This window comes from Hyaena hyaena, unplaced genomic scaffold (assembly GCF_003009895.1).
Source record: "Hyaena hyaena isolate Hyena2069 unplaced genomic scaffold, ASM300989v1 scaffold_655, whole genome shotgun sequence".
NCBI lineage: Eukaryota > Metazoa > Chordata > Mammalia > Carnivora > Hyaenidae > Hyaena > Hyaena hyaena.
In genome coordinates, this window is record NW_024081289.1 from 1,064,821 (window position 1) to 1,088,244 (window position 23,424).

At 39.0% G+C, this 23,424-nt stretch overlaps 1 protein-coding gene across 1 annotated transcript; it reads right to left on the minus strand.

The window, feature by feature from the left end:
• Positions 1–18,619: 18,619 nt before the first annotated feature.
• On the minus strand, positions 18,620–19,549 carry LOC120219954 (olfactory receptor 2AP1). Its single transcript, XM_039216890.1, has one exon. The coding sequence runs from the start codon at positions 19,547–19,549 to the stop codon at positions 18,620–18,622; it is 930 nt and encodes a 309-aa protein (XP_039072821.1).
• Between the last annotated feature and the right edge of the window lie 3,875 nt (positions 19,550–23,424).

Below are 23,424 nucleotides of genomic sequence, written 5' to 3' on the forward strand. Positions count from 1 at the left end.
TAACACCTGATTCACCTCCTATAACTATTCCCACTGGTGTAAAGGGGCCCCTGCCCTCTGGGGTAGTTGGACTAATATTGGGACGGAGCTCCATCTCCCTTCAGGGGATCACTATAATCCCTGGGGTGGTTGACGCCGATTATCAGGGAGAGACCAAGGTGCTGGTCTCTCCTCCTTCTTCCACCAAGCAAAATTTTAAAGATCAGAGAATTACCAAGTTACTATTATTGCCTTATTATCACATAGGAAAGGATGCCACTAATGCCCCAAGAGGAGAAGGAGGCTTTGGCTCTAGCGATAAGGCCTTTTGGATACAGGAGATTAAGGCCTCTAGGCCCACTCAAGTATTGCAGATTCAGGGAATTCCTGTTCAAGGACTCCTAGACACCGGAGCAGATGTCTCCTGCATCGCATGAAAAGATTGGCCCTCAGCTTGGCCGACTCAGAATGCTCCTGGTACTCTTGTGGGTATAGGACAGGCTTCTAAGGTGGCAAAAAGCTCTCAAATTCTAAAATGGTCAGATGAGGAACACAATTCAGGAACTTTTTGTCCTTATGTTATTCCTTCCATCCCTTTTTCTTTATGGGGATGACATTTTATCCCAAATGGGAATGTTACTTTACACCCCAGATGACAAGGTCGCTAGTCAGATGTTACAAATGGGGCTTCATCCCAACAAAAGATTGGGCCAGACACAACAGGGTATGATAACTCCCATAAATATAAAACCCAAATTGGACAAAAAAGGGATTGGCTATCCAAATTTGTAGAATATGCCATTGTTCCTTTTGCTACTGACCCAATAATCTGGAAGTCAGATGTTCCTGTCTGGGTAGAACAATGGCTCTTAACTTCTGAAAAAATAGCAGCAGCAAGACAACTTATAGAACAACAGCTTAAGGAAGGACATATCGAGCCTTCCAGTAATCCATGGAATACTCCCATTTTTGTTATTAGGAAAAAATCAGGTAAATGGAGATTGTTGCAAAATCTGAGGGCAATAAATGCTACTATGGAAAGTATAGGCTCTTTGCAACCAGGACTCCCATCCTCTGTGGCAGTGCCAAAAGGTTTTCAAGTAATTGTGGTAGATTTACAAGATTGTTTCTTCAACATTCCCTTTATCATGAGGATTGCCAGAGGTTTGCTTTTAGTCTGCCTTCTGAAAATTTTAAGCAGCCTTATCAAAGGTATCAATGGAAGGTCTTGCCATAGGGAATGAAAAATAGCCCTACACTTTGTCAAAAGTTTGTAAATCTGGCACTGGAACTGGACAGAGAGGCTTATAATGGCCTCTACCTCATTCACTATATGGATGACATACTTGTGGCTCACCCTGATCGAACAATGCTGCAAGAAATTCTAATGACAACTGTAGCTTCCCTGGCAATTTGGTCTAAGAATAGCTCCAGATAAGATTCAAGTGGAACCACTCTTTAATTACTTGGGCAGGATATTTAACACTCAAACAGTGACCCATCAACCTTTACAACTAAGAAAAGACCATTTAGTCACATTTAATGGTTTTCAAAAACTTTTAGGGGACATTAATTGGATTCTGCCCTATCTAAAACTTACTACTTCAGATCTTAGTCCTCTTTTTGACATCCTTCATGGAAATCCAGATCCAAAATCTCCACAGAGTCTCACTGAGGAAGCCGAACAGGCCTTGCATAAGGTCGAAGAGGCCATAAATAATCAAACTTTATCCAGGGTGGACTATCAAAACCCTTGGTCTTTAATTCTTTTGCCCACCAAACACTCCCCTACTGGATGTCTTTGGCAGAATGAACCCTTAGAATGGATTTATCTCCCAGCTACTCCTCAAAAGGTTGTTATGTCATATCTTGCCTTAGTGGCCACCCTTATGACCAAGGGATGTAAGTGAAGTAAAGAATTGTTTGGTCACGATGTAGCCCTTATAATTGTTCCTTACACTAGAGACCAATTAAACAACTTATTACAAAACAGTGAGGACTGACAAATTGCTATAGAAGGATTCATGGGAGAAATTGGGTTCCACCTCCCTAATAATCCAATTCTTCATTTTCTTAAAATTCATCCCTTTATATTCCCAAACAACACTAGGTGTGAGCCTTTACCCTAGCCAGCTGCTATGGTTTTTACAGATGGTTCCTCTAATGGAAAGGCTATTACTATTATTGATGGTCACTCCCATGTTCAGGACACCAAAGAAACTTCCACTCAACGAGCTGAATTAATGGCAGTCATTTATGGTTTTTTCCATTTGACTGAAGTTCCCTTTAACTTGTATACTGACTCACATTATATAACAAATTTGTTCCCCTACATTGAAACACCCTCTCTTCCCGAATTTCGATCCACAATTTTTCCCCTGCTTAAGAAACTTCAAACACTCATACACTCCGAACTCAGCCTTTTTTCATTGGGCACATTAGAGCTCATAGTAATTTGACAGGGCCTTTAGCTCAAGGAATTCATCAGGCCTATTCACTTACTAGGGCTGCTGTTTTTTCAGCCCTAGAAGAAGCCTGCTTATCTCCTAAGTTATACCATCAAAATGCCTCTGCACTCAGGCTCCAATTTAATATCCCTAGGGAAGGCGCTCAAGAAGTAGTCTGCTCTTGTAAGCGATGTCCTACTCATTTTCCAGCTCTACCCTCTGGGGTCAACCAAAGAGGTCTGAGACCCAATGATTTATGGCAAATGGATGTTACCCACGTACCATCTTCTGGGAAACTTTGTTATGTTCATGTATGTGTTGATACATTTTCTCATGTCATTGTTGCTTATTCCCGTATAGGCGAAGCTTACAAAGATGTAGTTCAACATATCTTTTCTTTTGCTTTTCCGATTTGCGCATTCCAAAAGCTATCAAAACTGACAGTGCACCAGCTTACACTTCTGTCGCTTTCAAAAGGTTTACTCGAACTTTCAAGATTTTTCATACCACAGGAATTCCTTACAATCCCCAAGACAAGGAATTGTTGAGAAAGCACATCAGACCCTAAAGGCTCAAATTTAAAAATTACAAGAAGGGGACTTTAAGTATAACCCTCCACATCACATTCTCTCCCTTGCTTTGTCATTAACAACCTAAATATAGATCTTACCAGTGTAAGCATTGGAATCCAGCTTTAGACAGACCTAAGACCTTGGTAAGATGGAAAGATTTACTTTCTGGCCAGTGGAAGGGACCTGATGTTGTACTGACATGAGGACGAGGGTACGCTTGTGTCTATCCACAGGACACAGCCTCCCCCTTGTGGATTCCAGATGTTTAGTGCGACACTATGTCGAGCCCTCCAACTCCTCCCTCAACTTCCCAGCCTCCTCAGCCATACCGGCCTAGACTCGGAAAGAATGCAGAGAAACCATCAGATCCTCAACCCCATGCCTCTTATGGACCCGAGAAGAATAACGACACTCGACACTCACTCGGAGCATGAGTGAGCCCTTCTTGCAGGAAGATCGCCCCCGTCGTCGCCGCAGACTTGCTGGATCTACACGGAGGCTCGTTCTATATGGGGACAATAAGAACCCTGACAGATGAGGCCCTTGTTGAAACTCAGGGAGGCACAGTTACTCCAGCTACACTGTTTGTAGCTCTTCTTGCATTATTGTCTTCTCAGGCCCTTTCGGTTACACCCTTAAACAACAATATTGAACACTATTGGGCTTATATCCTAAACCCTCCTATGTTAAGGCCTATAACTTGGAAACATGAGCCTGTTTCTGTTTTCACTAACGATCCAGATCTACTCGGGGGCCGCTCAGAGTAGTTTTTGATGCCTCAAATCAACCTTGATTTTTCCTATATCAGAAAATCCAGTTCCTCTCCCATATGTTTTTCTTATGATTATGCTCTTAAGGGATACCTTCTCGTCTCTTTTAAAAGCCTGTTAACTGATTCTCCAGCTGAAGTTAAAGAAAGACGGGAATTTTGGTATATATATATGTTGGCTATGGGAGGTGGAGACCCTATTACTGATGATGAACATTTCATTCCTAAAAAATTCAGTCGCTGCAACAAGCCACCTCGTTTCCAGACTCTTCTTAATGATATCTCAAATGTCAATGTCTGTATAACAATGGTTATCTTCGCTGGCGGTCTTGTATGTATCCTATGCGAATAGGTTATTATTTGATATACACTAAACAAATAATATATGATTGGTCTAATCTCATGCCCTCTGTTAATTATAGGTATTCTTTTGAGAACTCACCCAGGTACTCTTGGTCAGATACTCTTATACCTAGGCCCTTATCAGTTAAGAGATGGCACGCTAATGGATGGGTCCCTCCTATGCTAACAACTACTATTGATGGCAGTCTCTTTAAACAAACTAACATTTTTTACAAATAGTTTATTGTCAAGTTGGCTTTTTTTTCCTTTTTCTTTCTTTCTTTCTTTTTTTTTTTTTTACAAATAGTTTATTGTCAAGTTGGTTTCCATGTAACACCCAGTGCTCATCCCCACAAGTGCCCTCTTCCATGTCCATCACCACTCTTCCCCTCTCCCCCACCCCCATCAGCCCTCAGTTTGTTCTCAGAATTCAAGAGTCTCTTATGGTTTGCCTCCCTCCCTCTCCCCAACTATTTTTCCCCTTTTCTCCCCCATGGTCCTCCGTTAAGGTCCTCCTAATCCTCCTATATGTGAAAACAAATGGTATCTGTCTTTCTCTTCCTGACTTATTTCACTCAGCATAACACCCTCTAGTTCCATCCATGTTGCTACAAATGGCCAGATTTCATACTTTCTCACTGCCATGTAGTATTCCATTGTCTAGATAAACCACATCTTCTTGATCCATTCATCCATTGATGGACATTTAGTCTCTTTCCATGATTTGGCTATTGTTGAGAGTGCTGCTATGAACATTGGGGTACATGTGCACCTATGCATCAGCACTCCTGTATCCAAAGAGAAAATTCCTAGCAGTGCTATTGCTGGGTCATAGGTGAGTTCTATTGTTAATTTTTTGAGGAACCTCCACACTGTTTTCCAGAGGGGCTACACCCGTTTACATTCCCGCCAATAGTGTAGGAGCGTGCCCGTTTCTCCACATCCTCGCCAGCATCTAGGTTTTTCTAATTTGCTCATTTTAACCACTCTGATTGGCGTGAGGTGGTATCTCAGTGTGGTTTTGATTTATATTTCCCTGATGATGAGAGACGCTGAACATCGTTTCATGTGTCTGTTGGCCATCTGGATGTCCTCTTTGGAGAAGTGTGTGTTCATGTCTTCTGCCCATCTCTTCACTGGATTATTTGTTTTTCGGGTGTATAAGCTTCCTTATAGATTTTGGATACTGGCCCTTTATCTGATATGTCATTTGCAACTATCTTTTCCCATTCTATCAGTTGCCTATTAGTTTTATTGATTGTTTCCCTTGCCGTGCAGAAGCTTTTTATCTTGAGGAAGTCCCAATAGTTCATTTTTGCTCTTGATTCCCTTGCCTTTGGGGATGTGTCAAGTAAGAAATTGCTGAGATTGAGGTCTAGGAGGATGTTTCCTGCTTTCTTCTCTAGGGTTTTGACGGTTTCCTATCTCACATTCAGGTCCTTTATCCATTTTGAGTTTATTTTTGTGTATGGTGTGAGAAAGTGATCTAGTTTCATTCTTTTGCATGTTGCTGTCCAGTTCTCCCAGCACCATCTGTTAAAGAGGCTGTCTTTTTTCCATTGGATTCTCTTTCCTGCTTTGTCAAAGATTAGTTGGTCATACATTTAAACAAACTAACATTTGGCAGCTTGTGGCTGCACTGTGTCTCATTATACTGACTCTCCCAAATGGCCCTACCAATTATGCTGTTACTGCCTGTGTTCAAGCAACATATGCCCTTCTATATTCTAATATGACCCATGGAAGGTTTACTGTCAAATTGAACAAGGATCAAAGTTATTATATTACATGTACAGGATGTGTTCTAACTAACCGTGTTTCTCCTGATAATGGAATTAAGTTTTTAATGATATTAAGACAACCTCCTTATGTTATACTCCCTGTAAAACTGAATATCCCTTGGTATGATGACTATGAGTTGGAGGTCATATAGGAGATCAATTGTGCTCTCATACTTCCAAAGTGATTCATCAGAGCCTTAATATTGGGCATTATGGCATTAATTGCCATTATAGGGTCTTAACTGCTTCACTGTCTCCGTTGTCCAGGAGGTACCTACAGCCCAACATGTTAACCAGTTGACAAAAAATGTCTCTTTTGCATTGGCTACTCAAGGAAATAATTGACAAGAAATTGGATACTAAGGTTAATGTGTTAGAAGAGGCAGTACTGTTTATCAGAAATGGATTAAATTTTCTAAAATCTCGATGTCACAAGGAGTGTAATTGGATCTGTGTTACTCCTCTCCAACATAATGATACCATCCACACTTGGGAGAATATCCAAAATCATCTACTTGGTATTTGGAATCATTCTAATTTTAGCATTGATATCCAGTCCCTTCATGAACAGATTCAGGCTATTAATGCATCCTCTACCTTTGTCTCTCTTTCACAGATTGCAACCTCCTTTCTGCAAGGGTTACAGAGTGTTGGTGCTCATTTTGTGCCTTGTTCCCCGTTTCTTTAATATAACTAATCAGAGCTTTCACAGGATAAACATTGAGCTATACAAACTTCATTTAAAAAATAAAAAGTGGAAGATGTTGGGAGCCATTCTGAACTCACTAGTTGAGAACACTCCTTGTGAGGTTAATGCAGGTTTGCAAGGCCTCCTGCTGTCAGATGATGACATATCTACCCCCACTCAGTTGTTTTTGCTTGAGTACTGACCCCCAAAGCACCTTGTTGATTGGTATCGGGAGTGACTTGTCCCCTTATTCTGGCCCTACTATGCTGATTGCACCTTGTGAAGGAACTTATTGTAGGAATTTCTTCTTTTGTGATTATGAGAGCAAACGTTTGTGTTTCCTGAAAATCCTGTTTTTCTTATACTTTGACTTAAGCAAACAGGCTATTGACCTCTGCTCACAAAGAACTAACTTTTGCCTTTGCTATGCTAAAACATTGTCTTGTATTTGAATGCTAAAGAAACCTTCCTTCCCCATATGATAAGCATCTAAATCACCTATATCAATCACTAATGATGAAGGTTATGCGTGGGTCTTCTATAGATCTATGTTCTGGGAAATTTTTACATATCAAGGAAATTTGTCATCAAAAATCATTGTCTAAGGCAAATGCCACTTCTGTGCTGTTCCCCATACACTTAACCATAAATAAAGCTAAGTCTCAATCAGTGCGGAGATGCCTGCCTGGTGCCCAGAAAGAATTTCGTAGCTCTCTCATCCCTCTCTCGCCGACACCATGCATCCTTCAGGAACCCCTGTACCGGCTGGAGCATGACTCTGGAAATACTGTTTTGATTACTGTAGCTTTGTACGGTAATTTGAAGTCTTGAATTGTGATACCTCCAGTTTCACGACTGCTTTGGCTATTTGACATTTTTTGTGGTTCCATACAAATTTTAGTATAGTTTGTTGTAGCTCTGAAAAATGCTGTTGGTATTTTGATAAGGATTGCACTAAATGTGTTGATTTCTTTAGGCAGTGTAGACACTTTAACAATATTTGTTCTTCCAGTCCATGAGCCTGGAATGTCTTTCCATTTTGTGTCATCTTTAAGTTCTTTCATCTGTTTTATTTATTTATTTATTTATTTATTTATTAAAATGTTTTATTTGTTTTTGAGAGAGACAAAGCATGAGTAGGGGAGGGTTAGAGAGAGAGGGAGACACAGAAACTGAACCAGGCTACAGGCTCTTCAGCTGTCAGCACAGAGCCAGATGTGGGGCTCAAACTCCTGAACTGTGAGATCATGATCTGAGCTGAAGTCAGATGCTTAACTGGCTGAGCCACCCAACTGCCCCTCTTTCATCAACGTTTTATAGATTCCAGAGTATAGGTCTTTCACCTCTTTGATTAGGTTTATATGTAGTTATTTTATTATTTTTGGTGCAGTTGTAAATGGGATCAATTCCTTGATTTCACTTTCTGCTACCTCATTATTGGTGTATATAAATGCAACAGATCTCAGTACACCGATTTTGTATCATGTGACTTTACTGATATCATTGATCAGTTCTAGTAGTTTTTTGGTGGAGTCTTTGGGATTTTTTATTTATAGTATCATGTCATCTGCAAATAGTGAAAGTTCTACTTCTTCCATGCTGATTTGGAAGTGTTTATTTCTTTTTGTTTTCTGATAGCTGCGCCTAGGACTTCCATAACTCTGTTGAATACAAGTGGTGAGAGTGGACATCCTTGTCTTGTTCCTGACCTTATGGGGGGAAAGCTCTCAATTTTTCTCCATTGAGTGTGATGTTTCTTGTGGGTTTTTCCTCAAAGGTCTTTATTATGTTGGGGTATTTTCCCTCTAACCCTACTTTGTTGAGGGTTAGAGTGAATGGATGTTGTACTTTGTCACATGCTTTTTCTGCATCCATTGAAATGATCATATACTTATCTTTTTCTTATGATTTATCACATAGATTTCTTTGTGAGTGTTGAACAACTCAATTTATATCCTCCTGAGAATAAATCCCAATGAATCGTGGTGAATGACTTTTTAAAATGTATTGTTGGATCTCATTTGCTAGCATCTTGTTGAGGATTTTTGTTACCTATGTTCATCAGAGATTTTAGCCTGTAGTTCTCTTTTTGCTTTGTGGCCCCTTTATCTGGTTTTGGTATCAGGTAATGTTGGCCTCATAGAATGAATTTGAAAGTTTTCCTTACTTTCTATTTTTTGGAATAGTTTGAGAATAGGTGTTAACTCTTCTTTAAATGTTTGGTAGAATTCACCCATGAAATCCTCTGGTTCTGTATTTTTGTTTGTGGAAGTTTTATGATTTCTGATTCAACTTCATTGCTGGTAATCAATCTGTTAAAATTTTTTATTTCTTCCTGATTTAGTTTTGGTAGTTTATATGTTTCTGGAAACTTATTGTTTCTTCTAGCTTGTTCAGTTTGTTGAACGGGCATATCATTTTTCATACTATTGTCTTACAATTGTTTATATTTCTGTGGTATTGGTTATTTCTCCTCTTTCATTTCTGATTTTCTTTTGGTTTCTCTCTCTTTTTGATGAGTTTGCCTACAGGTTTATCAATTTTGTTTATCTTTTTAAAGAACGAGTTCCTGATTTCATTGATCTGTCTATTGTATTTTTTGTTTGTTTGTTTGTTTCTCTATTATTTATTTCTGCTCTAACCTTCATTATTTTCTTCCTTCTCCTGGTTTTGTGTTTTGTTTGTTGTTTTTTTCTAGATCCTTTAGGTGTAAGTTTAGGTTGTTGAGATTTTTGGGGTTTTTTTTGCTTCTTTAGGTAGGTCTGAATTTTTGTAAACTTCCCTCTTAGATCTGCTTTTGCTGGATCCCAAAGGTTTTGGACCAATGTGTTCTCATTTTCCTTTGTTTCCATGTAACTTTTGATTTCTTTCATTTCTTGGTTGACCCTTTAATTGTTTAGTAGCATGTTATTTAATCTCCATGTATTTGTGTTCTTTCCAGGTTTTTTCCTGTGGTTGATTTCTAGTTTCATAGAGTTGTGGCCAGAAAAGATGCATGGCACTCCTCAGATCTTTTTGAGTTTGTTGAAACTTATTCTGTGGGCTAACATGTTATCTATTTTTGAGAATATTCCATATGCACTTAAAAAGAACATCTTTTCTACTGTTTTAGGATGGAATGTTCTGATTATATATGTTAAATCCATCTGGTCCAATGTGTCATTCAAAGTCAATATTTCCTTGTTAATTTTCTGTTTGGATGATCTGTCAATTGATGTAAATAGGTGTTGAAGTCCCCTATATTATTTTATTACTATCAGTTAGTTCCTTTGCCTTTGTTATTAACTGCTTTATGTATTTGGGTGCTCTTATGTTTGGTGCATAAATGTTTACAATTGTTATATCTTGTTGGATTGTTATCTTAATGATTATATAGTGTCCTTCTTTGTCTCCTGTTACAGTCTTTCTCTTAAAGTCTGTTTTGTCTGGTATATGTATTGCTTCCCTTGGCTTTCTTTTGACACCATTTGCATGATAAATGTTTCTTTTTCCTTTCACTTTCAGTCTGCAGGCATCTTTAGGTCTGAAATGAGTCTCTTGCCAGCAGGATATAGATGGGTCTTGTTTTTTTTTAATCTACTCTGTCACTTTATATCTTTTGACTGGAGCATTTAGTCCTTTTAAATTCAAAGTAACTATTGATAGATATGTATTTATTGCCATTTTGTTACTTGTCTTGTGGTTGTTTTTGTAGTTTTTTTCTGATTCTTCTCTTGTCTTTCATGGTTTGTTGACTTTCTTTGGTGATATATTTGGATTCCCTTCTCTTTATTCTTTGCATATCTATTACTGGTTTTTGATTTGCGGTTACCAATAGATCTGTACATACAATTAGAGTCATTAATAATTGTGATGATCCAATTACCCCAAATTTTTTCTGCAGTTTTCAGCACTTTGAATATACTATCTCACTCTCTCCTTACCTATAAGGTTTCTGCTGAAAAATCGCTTATGGTCTTATGGATATTCCCTGTTTGTTTTTTTTTTTTAATGTTTATTCATTTATTTTGAGAGAGAGAGAGACAGAGCAGGTGAGCAGGCGAGCAAGCAGGGGAGGGGTAGAGCCAGGGAAGGAGAGAAAGAATTCCAAGCAGGCAATGTGTTATTCATGCAGAGCCTCACATGAGGCTTGATCTCATGAACCATCTCAAGAATCATGAGATCATGACTTGAACTGAAATTAAAGTCAGATGCTTAACTGACTGAGCCCCTCTGGTGCTCCAGGAATTCCCTAATTTTTGAGGATTATTTTCTTTTGCTGCTTCTAAGCTTCTTTCTTTGTTCTTGATTTTACCATTTTGTTATAATGTATCTTGGGAAGATCATTAGGGTTGAAATTTTGGGGGATCTATGGGCTTTATGAACTTGGATGTCCATCTCTCTCCTCAGATTTGGAAAGTTGTTAGCCATTATTTCTTTACCTAACATTACTACCTCCTTTTCCCTCTTTTTTCCTTCTGGAATTCCAATAATGTGTAGATTTTTTTTCTCTTGATGGTATCCTATAGTTCATGTAGGCATTTCATCACTTTTTTTCATTCTTTGTCCTTTGGCTTCTTTGACTGGATGATATCAAGTGAACTGTCTTGAAGTTTACTAATTCTTTTATCTGCTTTGTCAAGTTTGATTTTAAAGCTCTCTTTTTAAAAAAAATTTTTTTAATGTTTTATTTATATCTGAGAGAGAGTGAGAGAGAGAGAGACAGCATGAGCAGGGGAGGGTCAGAGAGAGAGAGGGAGATACAGAATCCGAAACAGGCTCCAGACTCTGAGCTGGCAGTCAGCACAGAGCAGGATGCAAGACTCGAACCCATGAACTGTAAGATAATGACCTGAGTCGAAGTTGGACACTTAACCAACTGAGCCACCCAGGCACCTCATGATTTTGAAACTCTGTTGAATTCTTTGGTTCAGTAATATTTGATTCTAGGTTTCTGTTTCTTTGGTGAACTTATCATTTTGTTCATGCATAGTTTTCCTATTTTCTTTTAATTGTCAATCTGTGTTTTTCTTGTAGTTTACTAAATTTCTTTTAGGTGGTTATTCTGAATCTTTGCCAGAGACCATAGATCTCTATTTCTTTTTTTCTCTTTCTTTTTTTTTATGTTTTTTTTATTTATTTCTAGGAGAGAGAGAGAGAGAGAGACAGCATGAGCAGGGGAGGGTCAGAGAGAGAGGGAGACACAGAATCTGAAACAGGCTCCTGACAGCCAGGACAGAGCCCCACGTGGGGCTTGAACCCACGAACCATGAGATCATGACCTGAGCTGAAGTCGGACACTTAACTGACTGAGCTACCCAGGTGCCCTATCTTTTTTTCTCCTTCGAAATTTATTTTTAAATTTATTTTGAGAGAGAGAGGAAAGAGCGAGTGCACACAGCAGGGGAGGAGCAGAGAGAAAGAGAGGGAGAGAGAGAATCCCAAGCAAGCTCCGCACTGCCAGTGGAGAGCCCAATGTGGGTCTCAAACTCATGAGCTGGTGAGATCATGACCTGAGTGGAAATCAACAATAGCACACTTAACTGATTGAACCACCCAGGTGCCCCATCTCTTTCCAAGTTTTTAGTTAAATTCCAGCTAGTTCATATATAATGCAATATTAGTTTCAGGTATAGACTTTAGTGATTCATCACTTACATACAACACCTGATGCTAATCACAAGTGCCTTCCTTAATACTCATCACTTGTTTAACCCATCCCTCATGTCCACAACCCCTCCAGCAACCAACAGTTGTTCACCATAGTTAAGAGTCTGTTGATTTGCTTCTCTTTTTTCCCTTCACTGTGTTCATTTGTTTTGTTTCTTAAATTCCACATAGGAGTGATATCATGATATTTGTCTTTCCCTAGCTGACTTATCTCACATAGCATTATACTGTCTAGCCCCATCCATACAATTGCAAATGGCAAGATTTCATTCTTTTTTTATGACCTATATCTTTTAAAAAATTTTTAAAACTTTTTAATGTTTATTAATTTTGAGAGAGAGAGACAGAGAGTGAGCAAGGGAAAGGCAGAGAGAGAGGAAGACACGGAATTTGAAGCAGGCTCCAGGCTCTGAGCTGTTAGCACAGAGCCTGACGTGGGACTCAAACCCACGAACTGTGAAATCATAACTTGAACTGAAATTGGATACTTAACCGACTGAGCCACCCAGGTGCCCCTATCCCACATCTTCTTTATCCATTTATCAATTGATGGATTTCTTCAGGGTCAGTTTTCGAAGTTTTATTAGTTTCCTTTGGTGGTGTCATGTTTTCTTGATTATTCATGATTCTTGTGGCCTTGTGTTGGTGTTTGCACATTTGAGGAAGTAGGTACCTCCTTCAGTCTTTACAGATTGGCTTTGCCAGGGAAAACCCTTCACCAGTCAGCGCATCTAGAGATTTGGGTGGGGTGTCTGCTGGAGTCCTTTGGCAAGCAAAGCAAGACAGTTGCCTGGTTCATCAAGTGGGCTGGCCTTGAGAGTGGGGCTGGGTTCATTGGGCTGAGCCTGGTACCTGAGTCTGTAGTAGTGTTCGTGGGGTCTGGTCTATGTGGGTGGGACTGAATCCTGGGTCTGAAGAATTGACCAGGGGCTGAGACCACTGGGATGTGCCTGTGTCTGTGAGCTGGCTGGGAGCATGGGTCTGTGAGAGACAGCCTGAAACCTGGGTCCGTGGGGCTGGGTCCTGGGTCTCTGAAAGCTGGGTCCTGGTTCTAAGGTGGGCTGAATGCATGAGTCTGTAGGAGCTGGTCTAGGAAACGATTTATGAAAGCTGGCTTGGTGCTGGGTGAGTACTAGTGCTGTGTCATCAGTGAAGTTGGACACTAATTTCACTCTCTCTTTCCCTTGGGAAAGGTGTCTCTGTCAACGGGGTTGCCCAGTCTTGGGAGAGGGATGATGGGGGTTATGTGAAATTTCTTTCCTACCCACTAAGTGCGTTTTTTCTTATCACTGTGCTTCATCTAGGTGTTGTAAATCCTTACCTGGAATTCTTAGTTCTTGTGAAGGCATTTTTGCACATGGATAGTTGTTCAAATTAATACTTCTGGGAAAGGATGAACCTTAGGTTTTCCTGTACCACCATTTTGCTGCTGTCATTCTCAAGTGAATGTTGCTAGAGAAGAGGAACAAGAGCTGAACCTTCGGATGTGCACTTCAACTTTAAGAGATTATGGAGAAGAGATGGAACCAGTAAAGGAGACTAAGAAGTACAATCAGTGAGGTAGGAGGAAAACTAAGAGCATTGTGCATCTTGGGAGGCAAGTTTATAAAAGAGAAAGTTATTGGTTATGTCAAATGTTGCTGGTAGGTAATTTGAGATGAGGACTTACCATTGGATTAGTAATATGGCAAAAGATTCTAGACCATGGGGATTTTCAATTTCTTACAGCAGATTATTTTTTTAAAATGTTTACATATTTATTTTAAGAGATTGAGAGAGTACAAGTGGGGGAGAGGGGCACAGGGAGAGAGAATCCCAAGCTGAGCATGGACTCTGACACAGGGCTCGATCTCATGACTGTGAGATTATGACCTGAGCTGAAATCAAGAGTAGGACGCTTAACCAACTGAGCCACCTGGGCACCCCTCTAATAGTATTTTAACTTGTAGTCTCACTTTTACAGCTCCAAAGCCAATAACTTGTAAAAACTGCAAAGAAGTTTGAGAAGCAGTAAGCAGTGAAAGTAGAAAGAAAAACAGAGAGTGATATCTCAGAACCCCAGGAAAGAAAGTGATTCAAGAAGGAAGGGAGATATACTGTATACTGCTATTGTTATGTTAAATGAAATGGGTTTGGCAACCAGTGGGCTTGGCAACATTGAGGTTGTGGTTGACCCTGACAAGAGAAGTTTCATTGGTGTGATGGCAGAAGCCTGTTTAGACTGGGTTTGAAAAAGAATGTGAAGAAGTAGATAGTGAATATCCCAACCTTCTGAGAAGTTTTTCTATAAAGAATAATGGAAATGGAAGGGAGAGAGAGGAAAGAGAGCTGAAGGGGCATGCAAAGGACCATTTGACTGGTTGTGAATGATAGCATCCAAGCCAGAGAAGGAGTTAAGGGTGTCAAATAATGAATGATAGTAGAATCATTGGGAAGCCATTTTGGGTTGAAGAAATTTTGGAAAGAAGGGAAGAAAGAGGGAGTAATTTGGGAAGTTATGGTCATGCTAGGTAGCTTGGAATTGAGGTTTTAGAGGTAGTGTAGTTACAGTAAATGACAAAGTCTAGGGTAAGAATGTGGGAGTGGGTGGTTAATAAGGCCACTGGGTGAAGTGATGATGTCAAAAATCAAGAGGCCAGAGTGTTGTTTGGCTCATGTATGTAGTTATTCAAGTCACCAAGAAAGATAACCAGTTTAATGGTAGAGTGGAAGTAAGTCATTTGCTAACATTTCAGTGAACAAAGGGCACTTTAGGGGGTAACTGAACAAGGAATGGTATAATCTGATGGCATGTGTTTTAAGGGAGCTACAATTTTTGAGGAGAAGGGAGGCAATGATCTGTAAGAGGCAATGGGGAGCAAGCAAGGCACATACTCCATCTCCAGCATCAGAAATATGTGGAGTGAAAACAGCCACTACCTGAGGGAACTACATAGGAAGCAGGTTTTCAAAGGATAGGAGGTTTCAGTTAGAGAAGGACTAATGTGAAGAGAATTTTCAGAAGAGAAGTTGAGGATCTAGGGGATTTAAAAAATGACAGATCACTTGGGGGTAATGAAGGGTGATAGACAGCTTATAATTCTGGTGTTGGTTAAGGTAGACAAGGAGTAATAACATGATGCAAATAGTCCTGAAGTTCTCTTTGGGGAAGGAATATCAATTCCAATTATAACTTCTTCAGGGCTTGGTTTCTTAGTCAGTGGGCAGGGTGGCTAGAGTCAGTTCATGTAATGCCTTTGGAAGTTATAGTAAGGAGTTTGGAATTTAAGTAATGAGAAGCCATCAGAGGGTTTTAGGAAAGAAAATGACATAAGATTTATATTTTAAAAAGATCAAACCTCAAGGAGCTGTTTTCCTCATTCTGTCTCATTCCGACTTTCAAAGCAGCAGTTAGCTCTGCCAGATTTCTGTAGCCAATCCTGTTTCAACTCTTGAATGCTGACAAAAACTGAGGACTGATGGATGTGGGGGGGAGGGGGGGATGGGCATGGAGGAGGGCACTTTGGGGATGAGCACTGAGTGTTATGTAGAAACTAATTTGACAATAAACTATTTGTAAAAAAAAAAAAAAATCCTGTTTCAACTTGGCTGCCATTTGGAAAGTATGTCACATATCCTAGCATATGGAGTGTTCTCACCTTTGCACACAAGTTCTTATGGTCTCTTGTCCCTTCAGGTGTGTGAGATCAAACTTCTTGGATACTTTGTAATTGTTAATTTGTTTTAACCAGTGGATTTTGAGTGGAGCATGTAATTGCAGGTTTGAGACATTCTGTGTCTCTTTGTGTTTCCTATTGTGATCCTTAAAGTATAGCACTTAGAGATGGCAGCTTAATAAGCAGATGTGGGAAGAGCACACAAGCAGAGTTCACTGCTGATCCACATTGGATATATAGTATGAGAGATTATAAACTTTTGTTACTTAAGCCACTGAGATTTGGGGATGTTTGCTACTACAGTGCACCAGTACACCGCCTCTCTTAATTGCATTTTAATGGGATGAAAGACTTAAAGTCAAATAATTTAATCCTTTGTAATTATTAAAAGATAAATGATGAGGAATACGTCTTTCTAAAAAGGCTATATGTATCTCTTAGACTTCTGAAAATATGCTTAGAGTGCCTTTGTGAAAATCTGGTTCTGCTTTTAATTTATTTACCTATGGATATACCTGAGAAAAAGATAAAATAGCTCTTAGAATAATGTCAAGTAAGGTAACATTAACAGAGGATTTATTTATGGCTGTCTCTACAAAGAAATAGATAGCCATGTGGTTCAAAATATGCTTGAAAATGTTCAGAAGAGAAAGACTTTGGCCCTTTAAACACCAAGTAGGTGATGGAAAAGCTTATGAAAATGACTTGAAATTTATGTAATAAAGACATTACTCATCCATTCTTTATTCTTTTACTAATTGAACATTTATTGAGTGCCTATTATGGACATGACATTGTGTTCTATTCTACAAAAGCCATTATTTTTGCCCTCAAGCCCAGGAATCGAAGCCATTACCCATAGCTGGGATAGAAGATGAATAGGGAGAAGGGAGTATACTTAGTAGCTGCTACAAGCCTCCTTGGTCATAATTGAATCCTTGTTGGAAGCTTACTGGGGATAAGGGTGAAGGAAAAATATACTGCTTTCTCAGATACCATGATCTTGGGCCCATTTCCTTTTAAAGAGAAAAAAGTAGACCTACATTGTTGAGAAGATATATGGGCACGGAAAAGAGAAGCTTCTTGAGAGAAGTTGGGAGCCACAGGTGGACTGATATGGGCTTTTTGTATGTTTTCAACTTCCTAAAGAGATTCATATCCTACAGACTTCTAACGAAAGCTTGTTGAGAGCTTGGAAAAAGTGGGAAACAGATGGAAAGCCAAGGCTACTTAATATACTTACACTTAAGAGCAAACCTTAAAAGCAGTTTGAATGGTGGGATGTTGTATTGCTCAGTAGTTAGGCAGCTGGACTCTGACAGAATCAGGCAGAATTGGCTTCTAAATCTGGTTCAGGCACTCAGCTGTGTGACCTTGTACAAGTTATTTTGCCTTTTTACAGCTTCCAGTTCTTATATGTAAAATGGAGTGGAATTTCTAGGCAAATCTAATAAATCCATATGAGGCTTACCTCGCTAATTCATTGCTTTCAGAATGCAGACTCTCAAATGATCAAGGACCTTCACTTAGAAAAATCAGTTCTGGGCTCCCTCATTCATTTGCCCATCCTTCCATCTATCAAAAGATTATTTATTCATCCTTTCAACTGATTGTTGAGGACCTACCATTGCTTGGCAATGCAGAGAGAATTGTGACCAAGAAGATATTATCCCTGCACTGCTGAACCTTACAGACTAGAGGTGAAACAGACTTTAAATATATAACCATTACTGTGATATACTAGAAATGAGAAAGCACAGACACTAGTAATGAGAAACCATAGAGAACATGGAGTTTATTCATCTTTTCATTTTCCACTCCTGAAATTCTATTTTATTATTTTCTTCATTTTCAGCTCCCATCACCAGTATCCTGCTATAGTCTGATTTCTTCCTACCCCACCCGCAGTTTGCACATTTGCTGAAAATGGCTGATATCAACAATATTCTGTCAACCCTCATACTTTGATTCTTCATATTAATTGCTCTCTGAGACATTTCAGTTGCCAACCACCTGTGTTTCTTGAGACATTCTCTTCTCATGAATTCCGCAGATCCATTGCCTTTTCATCCCCCTGCCTCTTCTGCTCTTTAAATTTTGGGAGTTTCTTTAGAGTTTAATATTTGAACTTCTATATTTGCTTCTATTCTTCTATACTTCCACTAGTCCTACATCAATGATTATGGTATTACCATAATTTATTTATGTGGTATTACCTTACCACATGGTAAGGATTGCTAAATTCATAGATCTGGTTTCAAGTCCAGATGCTTTGACACTAGGTCATTTAATTCATGCAAAATGAGATTTAACTTAATTCAAAACTAAAGCTATCATCTTCACAAACTTTTTTCCTCTTCTTTTTATATCATTGAAATGAATGACATTTACTTGATCCTTTTATATTGAAATTCTGTGCTCCTAAAAACAAGATTTTTCCTACCCAAATTTCTCTTTGCCTATTTTTGCTTGTTTGACTTACTCCTGCTTGTTAAGACCCATTTTAAATGGCATCCCCTCTGAAAACATTTATTGACTCTAAGATTGGGCTACTTTTTAATCTATAAGATAGCTTTAATAGTTTCTTCCTATGAACACCTAACAGGTTGTAATTTGTTTACTTCCAGGTCTCTCTCACTGGCCTGGAATTTAACTCTTCCTTGATATGTAGTAAATTGGAAGAGGGCTTGCTGCACAGTGAGGACTCATCCATTAAAGCTTCAATTTTGAAATTATTTAAAGATTCACAAGCTTTTTGACGATATCCTTGAAGGCTTGCTTTACCTGTTGGTTCCTTAGGGTATAAATGAAGGGGTTCAACAAAGGTGCGATGGTAGTAATCAGTAGAGCTACTCCCTTGTTAAAAGTGTTCTTTTCTTTTGCTGAGGGCTTAACGTATGTGAAGAAGCAGCTTCCATAAGAGAGAGAGATGACGATCATATGGGAAGAACAAGTGGAAAAGGCTTTTGTCCTTTGCTGGGAAGAGGGGAGCTTCAGAATAGTCTTGATGATGAACATATAGGAGAGAATCACTAACAGAAGAGTGACCACTAGTGTCACAGATGCCAAAAGAAAGGAAACCTTCTCAATGAGACTTGTGTCTGAACAGGAGAGTTTCCGAAGGGGCTCATAGTCACAGAAATAATGATTCAGCCTGTTAGATGCACAAAAGTCCTGTTGACTCATCAGAGAGATTAGTGGTATAATAGTCAATAACCCAGCCAGCCAAGAGTAGAGAACCAGCTGGATGCAGACTCTGCTGCTCATAATGGTCATGTAATGCAGGGGTTTGCATATGGCCACATAACGATCATAGGACATGGCGGCCAGAAGATAAAACTCTGTTGCCCCAAGAAATATTGCAAAGAAATACTGAGTTAAGCAGCCAGCAAAACTGATACTCTTATTCCCGGTTGTGATGCTGATCAGGACCCTGGGAGTGAAGATGTTTGTGAAGGACATTTCTAAGACAGAGAAGTTCCGGAGAAAGAAATACATGGGAGTCTGAAGGTGGGAGTCCAGCAAGGTGAGAATGAGGATAATCAGATTTCCTATGATGCTGAGTAAATAGGTGAGGAACAGAAAAGTGAAAACCACCACCTTAAGTTCAGGGACATCTGTTAGACCCAGCAAGATAAATTCAGTCAACATGGTTTTATTTTTCATTGTTGAAAAATTTTGAGTCTTAAGGTAAAAAAGTGATAATAATAAAAGGTGAGAAAGGAAGAGATGCTCTAAAATGGGCAGGTGAAATGTGAAGAGAACAAAGGGTGATGGACAGTGAACTTTTCCTCTGATGACGACCCAGACCAGTGGCCCATTTGAATTATATTGGATCCTTTCCAGTCTCATTTGCCCTGTATAGAAAAGTTCTTGCCATTATTTCCCCACATGGTACTCTTTCCAGTGCCAACATGAGGCAAATCTCTTCCTCACAGGTGATGTTCAGAAAGTTTGTGGAATGGGGGCGCCTGGGTGGCTTAGTCGGTTAAGCAGGGGCAAAGAGAGAGGGAGACACAGAATCTGAAGGAGGCTCCAGGCTCTGAGCTTTCAGCATATAGCCTGATGCAAGGCTGGAACACACAAACCGTGAGATCATGACCTTAGCTGAAGTCGGACACTTAACCAACTGAGCCACCCAGGCACCCCTCTTTTTTTTTTTTTTAATGTTTATTTATTTTTGAGAGAGAGAGAGAGTGACAGAGTGTGAGGCAGGTAGGGGCAGAGAGAGAGAAAGCAGAATCAGAAGGAGACTCCAGGCTTTGAGCTGCCAGCACAGAGACTGACACAGGGCTGGAACCCAGAACTGTGAGATCATGACCTGAGCCAAAGTCAGATGCTTAACCGACTAAGCCACCCAGGAGCCCCCGGGTTTCTAGGAGACTCTATATTTAAGCACTTCAAGAGCATTTCATGTCTCTACTCATTTGTGAACTCATGTGGTTAAAGAGTCACATTACGTAGGAGTGTCTTTACTGATTTATTCAAGAATTTTTCTGTGTGTTGTTATAAATATTTATAAAGTAGTAGCCTTCAAGAATTTTTGACTGGAATGCATCCTAAATTTTATATCATTTTCTGGCATACATTTATATCTAACCTAAGTAATAGTTTTACAGAACAATTCTTTCTACATGGGATACAATATGATATTTTTTGTTATATTCTATTTAAAACATTTTTATTTCAAATGCTGGTTGCAACCCATTAAATTGATTCCAACCTACTAATGGCTTGCACTCCACAGTTGGAATCAGGGATCAAGAGAAGTTACATAATGTTCTGGATGCCTTTGCCATCCTGGTTACCAATGTGGAATCTTCAGGGAGTGGATGAGTGTTCACATTTGTATCAGGTCAGGCTTCACAGCCACAGAGAAGTAAAATCAATGAAGTTTTAAACAGGGAACATACTTCCTCACTTGACTATCATATTAGTCATAGTAGGATTTTAGTCTTAACCATTCTTAGAGGTAAATAAAGATTGTAAGGCCACATAATTAAAAATTTATATATATTTTTTTCTTTTCTTTTTTTTTATTTTTGCATTTTCTACATTGTTTGCCACCAAGTCTTATCCTGCATTTCATAGAAATAACTTCCAGGGCTTCTCATGTAGAAATAGTCTTCTGTTGTCCCTTATCAGTATAGTTGGTATTTACCTGTTTCTGTTCTTCCACTAATTCAGACAGGAGCAGAATCAGAGTTTTTGGAGTTTCTTGGAGTGGACCAATAAATAGGAGGTAAAAAGAAGGATGAGGAGCAGAGTAGTTCTGGATGAAATGAAGTTGTTGATTTTTTCTGTTCTGGATGAAGTGAGGTTGATGATGTCAAAAGGCAGATTATGAAGTTCCCCTCCCACCCCAGATTTATACTTTACTTAGAGTGACACAGATTATATTCACTCTCTTGAGAGCGTGCACTGGGGAAGCAACTGAATGAAGAAGCACAAGTTGCCCCTGGGATCCTTGACTGGAACAGGCTAATGAATGTCCTTTGTTGACAATTTTGGGACCAAGTTCTGAACATATGGTTAAGGGATGAGGGTCCAGAGAGACTAGTTTGGGTTAGGAGTTGGGAGGAGGAAGGGAGCTCTAGGTGCAGAGAGGAGGAAGGCTATGTGTTCCCCAAGAGTGGGCATAGCTGTACTTGACTATGGATAAAGAGCTGAGGTGGAACCATTTGTGAGCCACAATGGTCCTGAAAAAAAGTCACATTTTCTAAACATCGCTAGTCAGGTTGTAATTAGCCCATTTGTGGACTATTGGCTAAAGATAGTAAGCAGTAATTTTCTTTCTTCTTCTTTTTTTTCTTTTTGCAATACACATGCAGAGATAAAATACAGAGTGGATAAAAGTGGAATGCTCAGATTGAGGTTGGGGTGGGAGTCTTAAATTGGCCTATGAGTTACTTGTGAGAAAATACTTGTACATTTTCAGTTTAAGGCAGTGAAGAACTTGTTAGGAATATATATGTATATGTATATATATATGTATATATATATGTATATATATATATATATATACATATATATATACATACCTGGGATATATGTTACCTGGAATGGCTAACCTTTTGCTACCCAGAGGTATCTTCACAGCTGTTAATTTAACCAAACATAACACAGTGAACTACTCCCTTTTGAATGAGATAAGAATTTCATGTCTCTGAATCTCTCTTTCCTATTCTTTAAAATGGAGATCAAAATGCCCATTAAATAGACTTGTAATTGTTAAAGACCAGTAGTTTGTATATAGTATATGCCCCACAAATATTTCCCATTTTCTCTTCTCCAGTGATGGAATCACTATAAATGTGTATCTGGCAATGGTTCAGTTATTTCTTTCCAATGTGTTTATAGAGATGAAAGCAAAAGTAAAAACGTATTCTGCAGCTTTGGGTGCATTTGTCTCTACATGTATCTATTATCTATGTATCTGTTATCAATTATATCAGATCTTCATTTTACTTACACATTTCTTTTTCTACTTGTCCTATTTATTACTGAGATACAGGTATTAAAATGTTTTTACTCTGTTGTTGCATCTGGCTCTTTCACCTTGTGGATATATGTGTCTTGTAGACATATATAGGAAATATTTTCTCTTTGTCCCTGTTCCTGGCACAGAGCTCCTAAAACCCTTGGAATTTCCTGATTGATAGGGGTGTCTCTTACCTTGAGTTTATCCTAGTAAAGTGACTTAGGGTGAGGACCCTAGTTAGTCTCAGAACATGGCTGGTTATCAGAAAGACCACATGAGTGGAGGACTAGAAACCTTAGCCCCATTTACTGTACTCTGGGGAGGGCAGAGGAGGATAGAGATTAAGCACTATTAAAAAGTTGAGCAAGGTTATTTGGGGAGGTTCTGTGTTGGTGAACACATCGAGGTACCAGGAAGATGGTGTGTCAGAAGAGGGCATGGAAACTCTGTCCCTTTCCAATCCCCCACCCACTAGGACCCTCTTCCATTTGGCTGTGTGTGGTGAACTGTATAAGAAGCTGGTAATAGTACATACACCACTGGCATATTACTATGGGCAATATTTGGAAGAATGAATGCTAAAATAGTAATGTTTGTTTCTGGATGTTGCAGTTTCTATGAATTTTTTCACTTGTCATATCTGTCTTTGAATTTTTCTATAACATTTGTTATGTATGTAATTTTAGGCAAGAAAGCTGTCTTCTTACTCATTACATTTGTATGAATCATGTGTAAACAAATAAGATCAGATTTCTTATTTGTCAATGTAATCTTATTATTTTATACTTGGACTGTGTTTGTTGCTATTATTGCATTTTTTAAAAGACATTGTCCCCATTGTGCTTGGCTTAGGATTTTTTTGTCAAATTGCACTGTATTATTTTTTTTCTTTCATAGTTTATCATCAAGTTGGTTTTAATGTTTATTTATTTATTTTTTTTAAATTTTTTTTAATGTTTTATTTATTTCTAGGAGAGAGAGAGAGAGAGAGACAGCGTGAGCAGGGGAGGGTCAGAGAGAGAGGGAGTCACAGACTGAAACAGGCTCCAGGCTCTGAGCT

Bases quoted from the DNA above. Each gene is read 5' to 3' on its own strand.
- LOC120219954 (XM_039216890.1), bottom strand. From the start codon at position 19,549: ATGAAAAATAAAACCATGTTGACTGAATTTATCTTGCTGGGTCTAACA.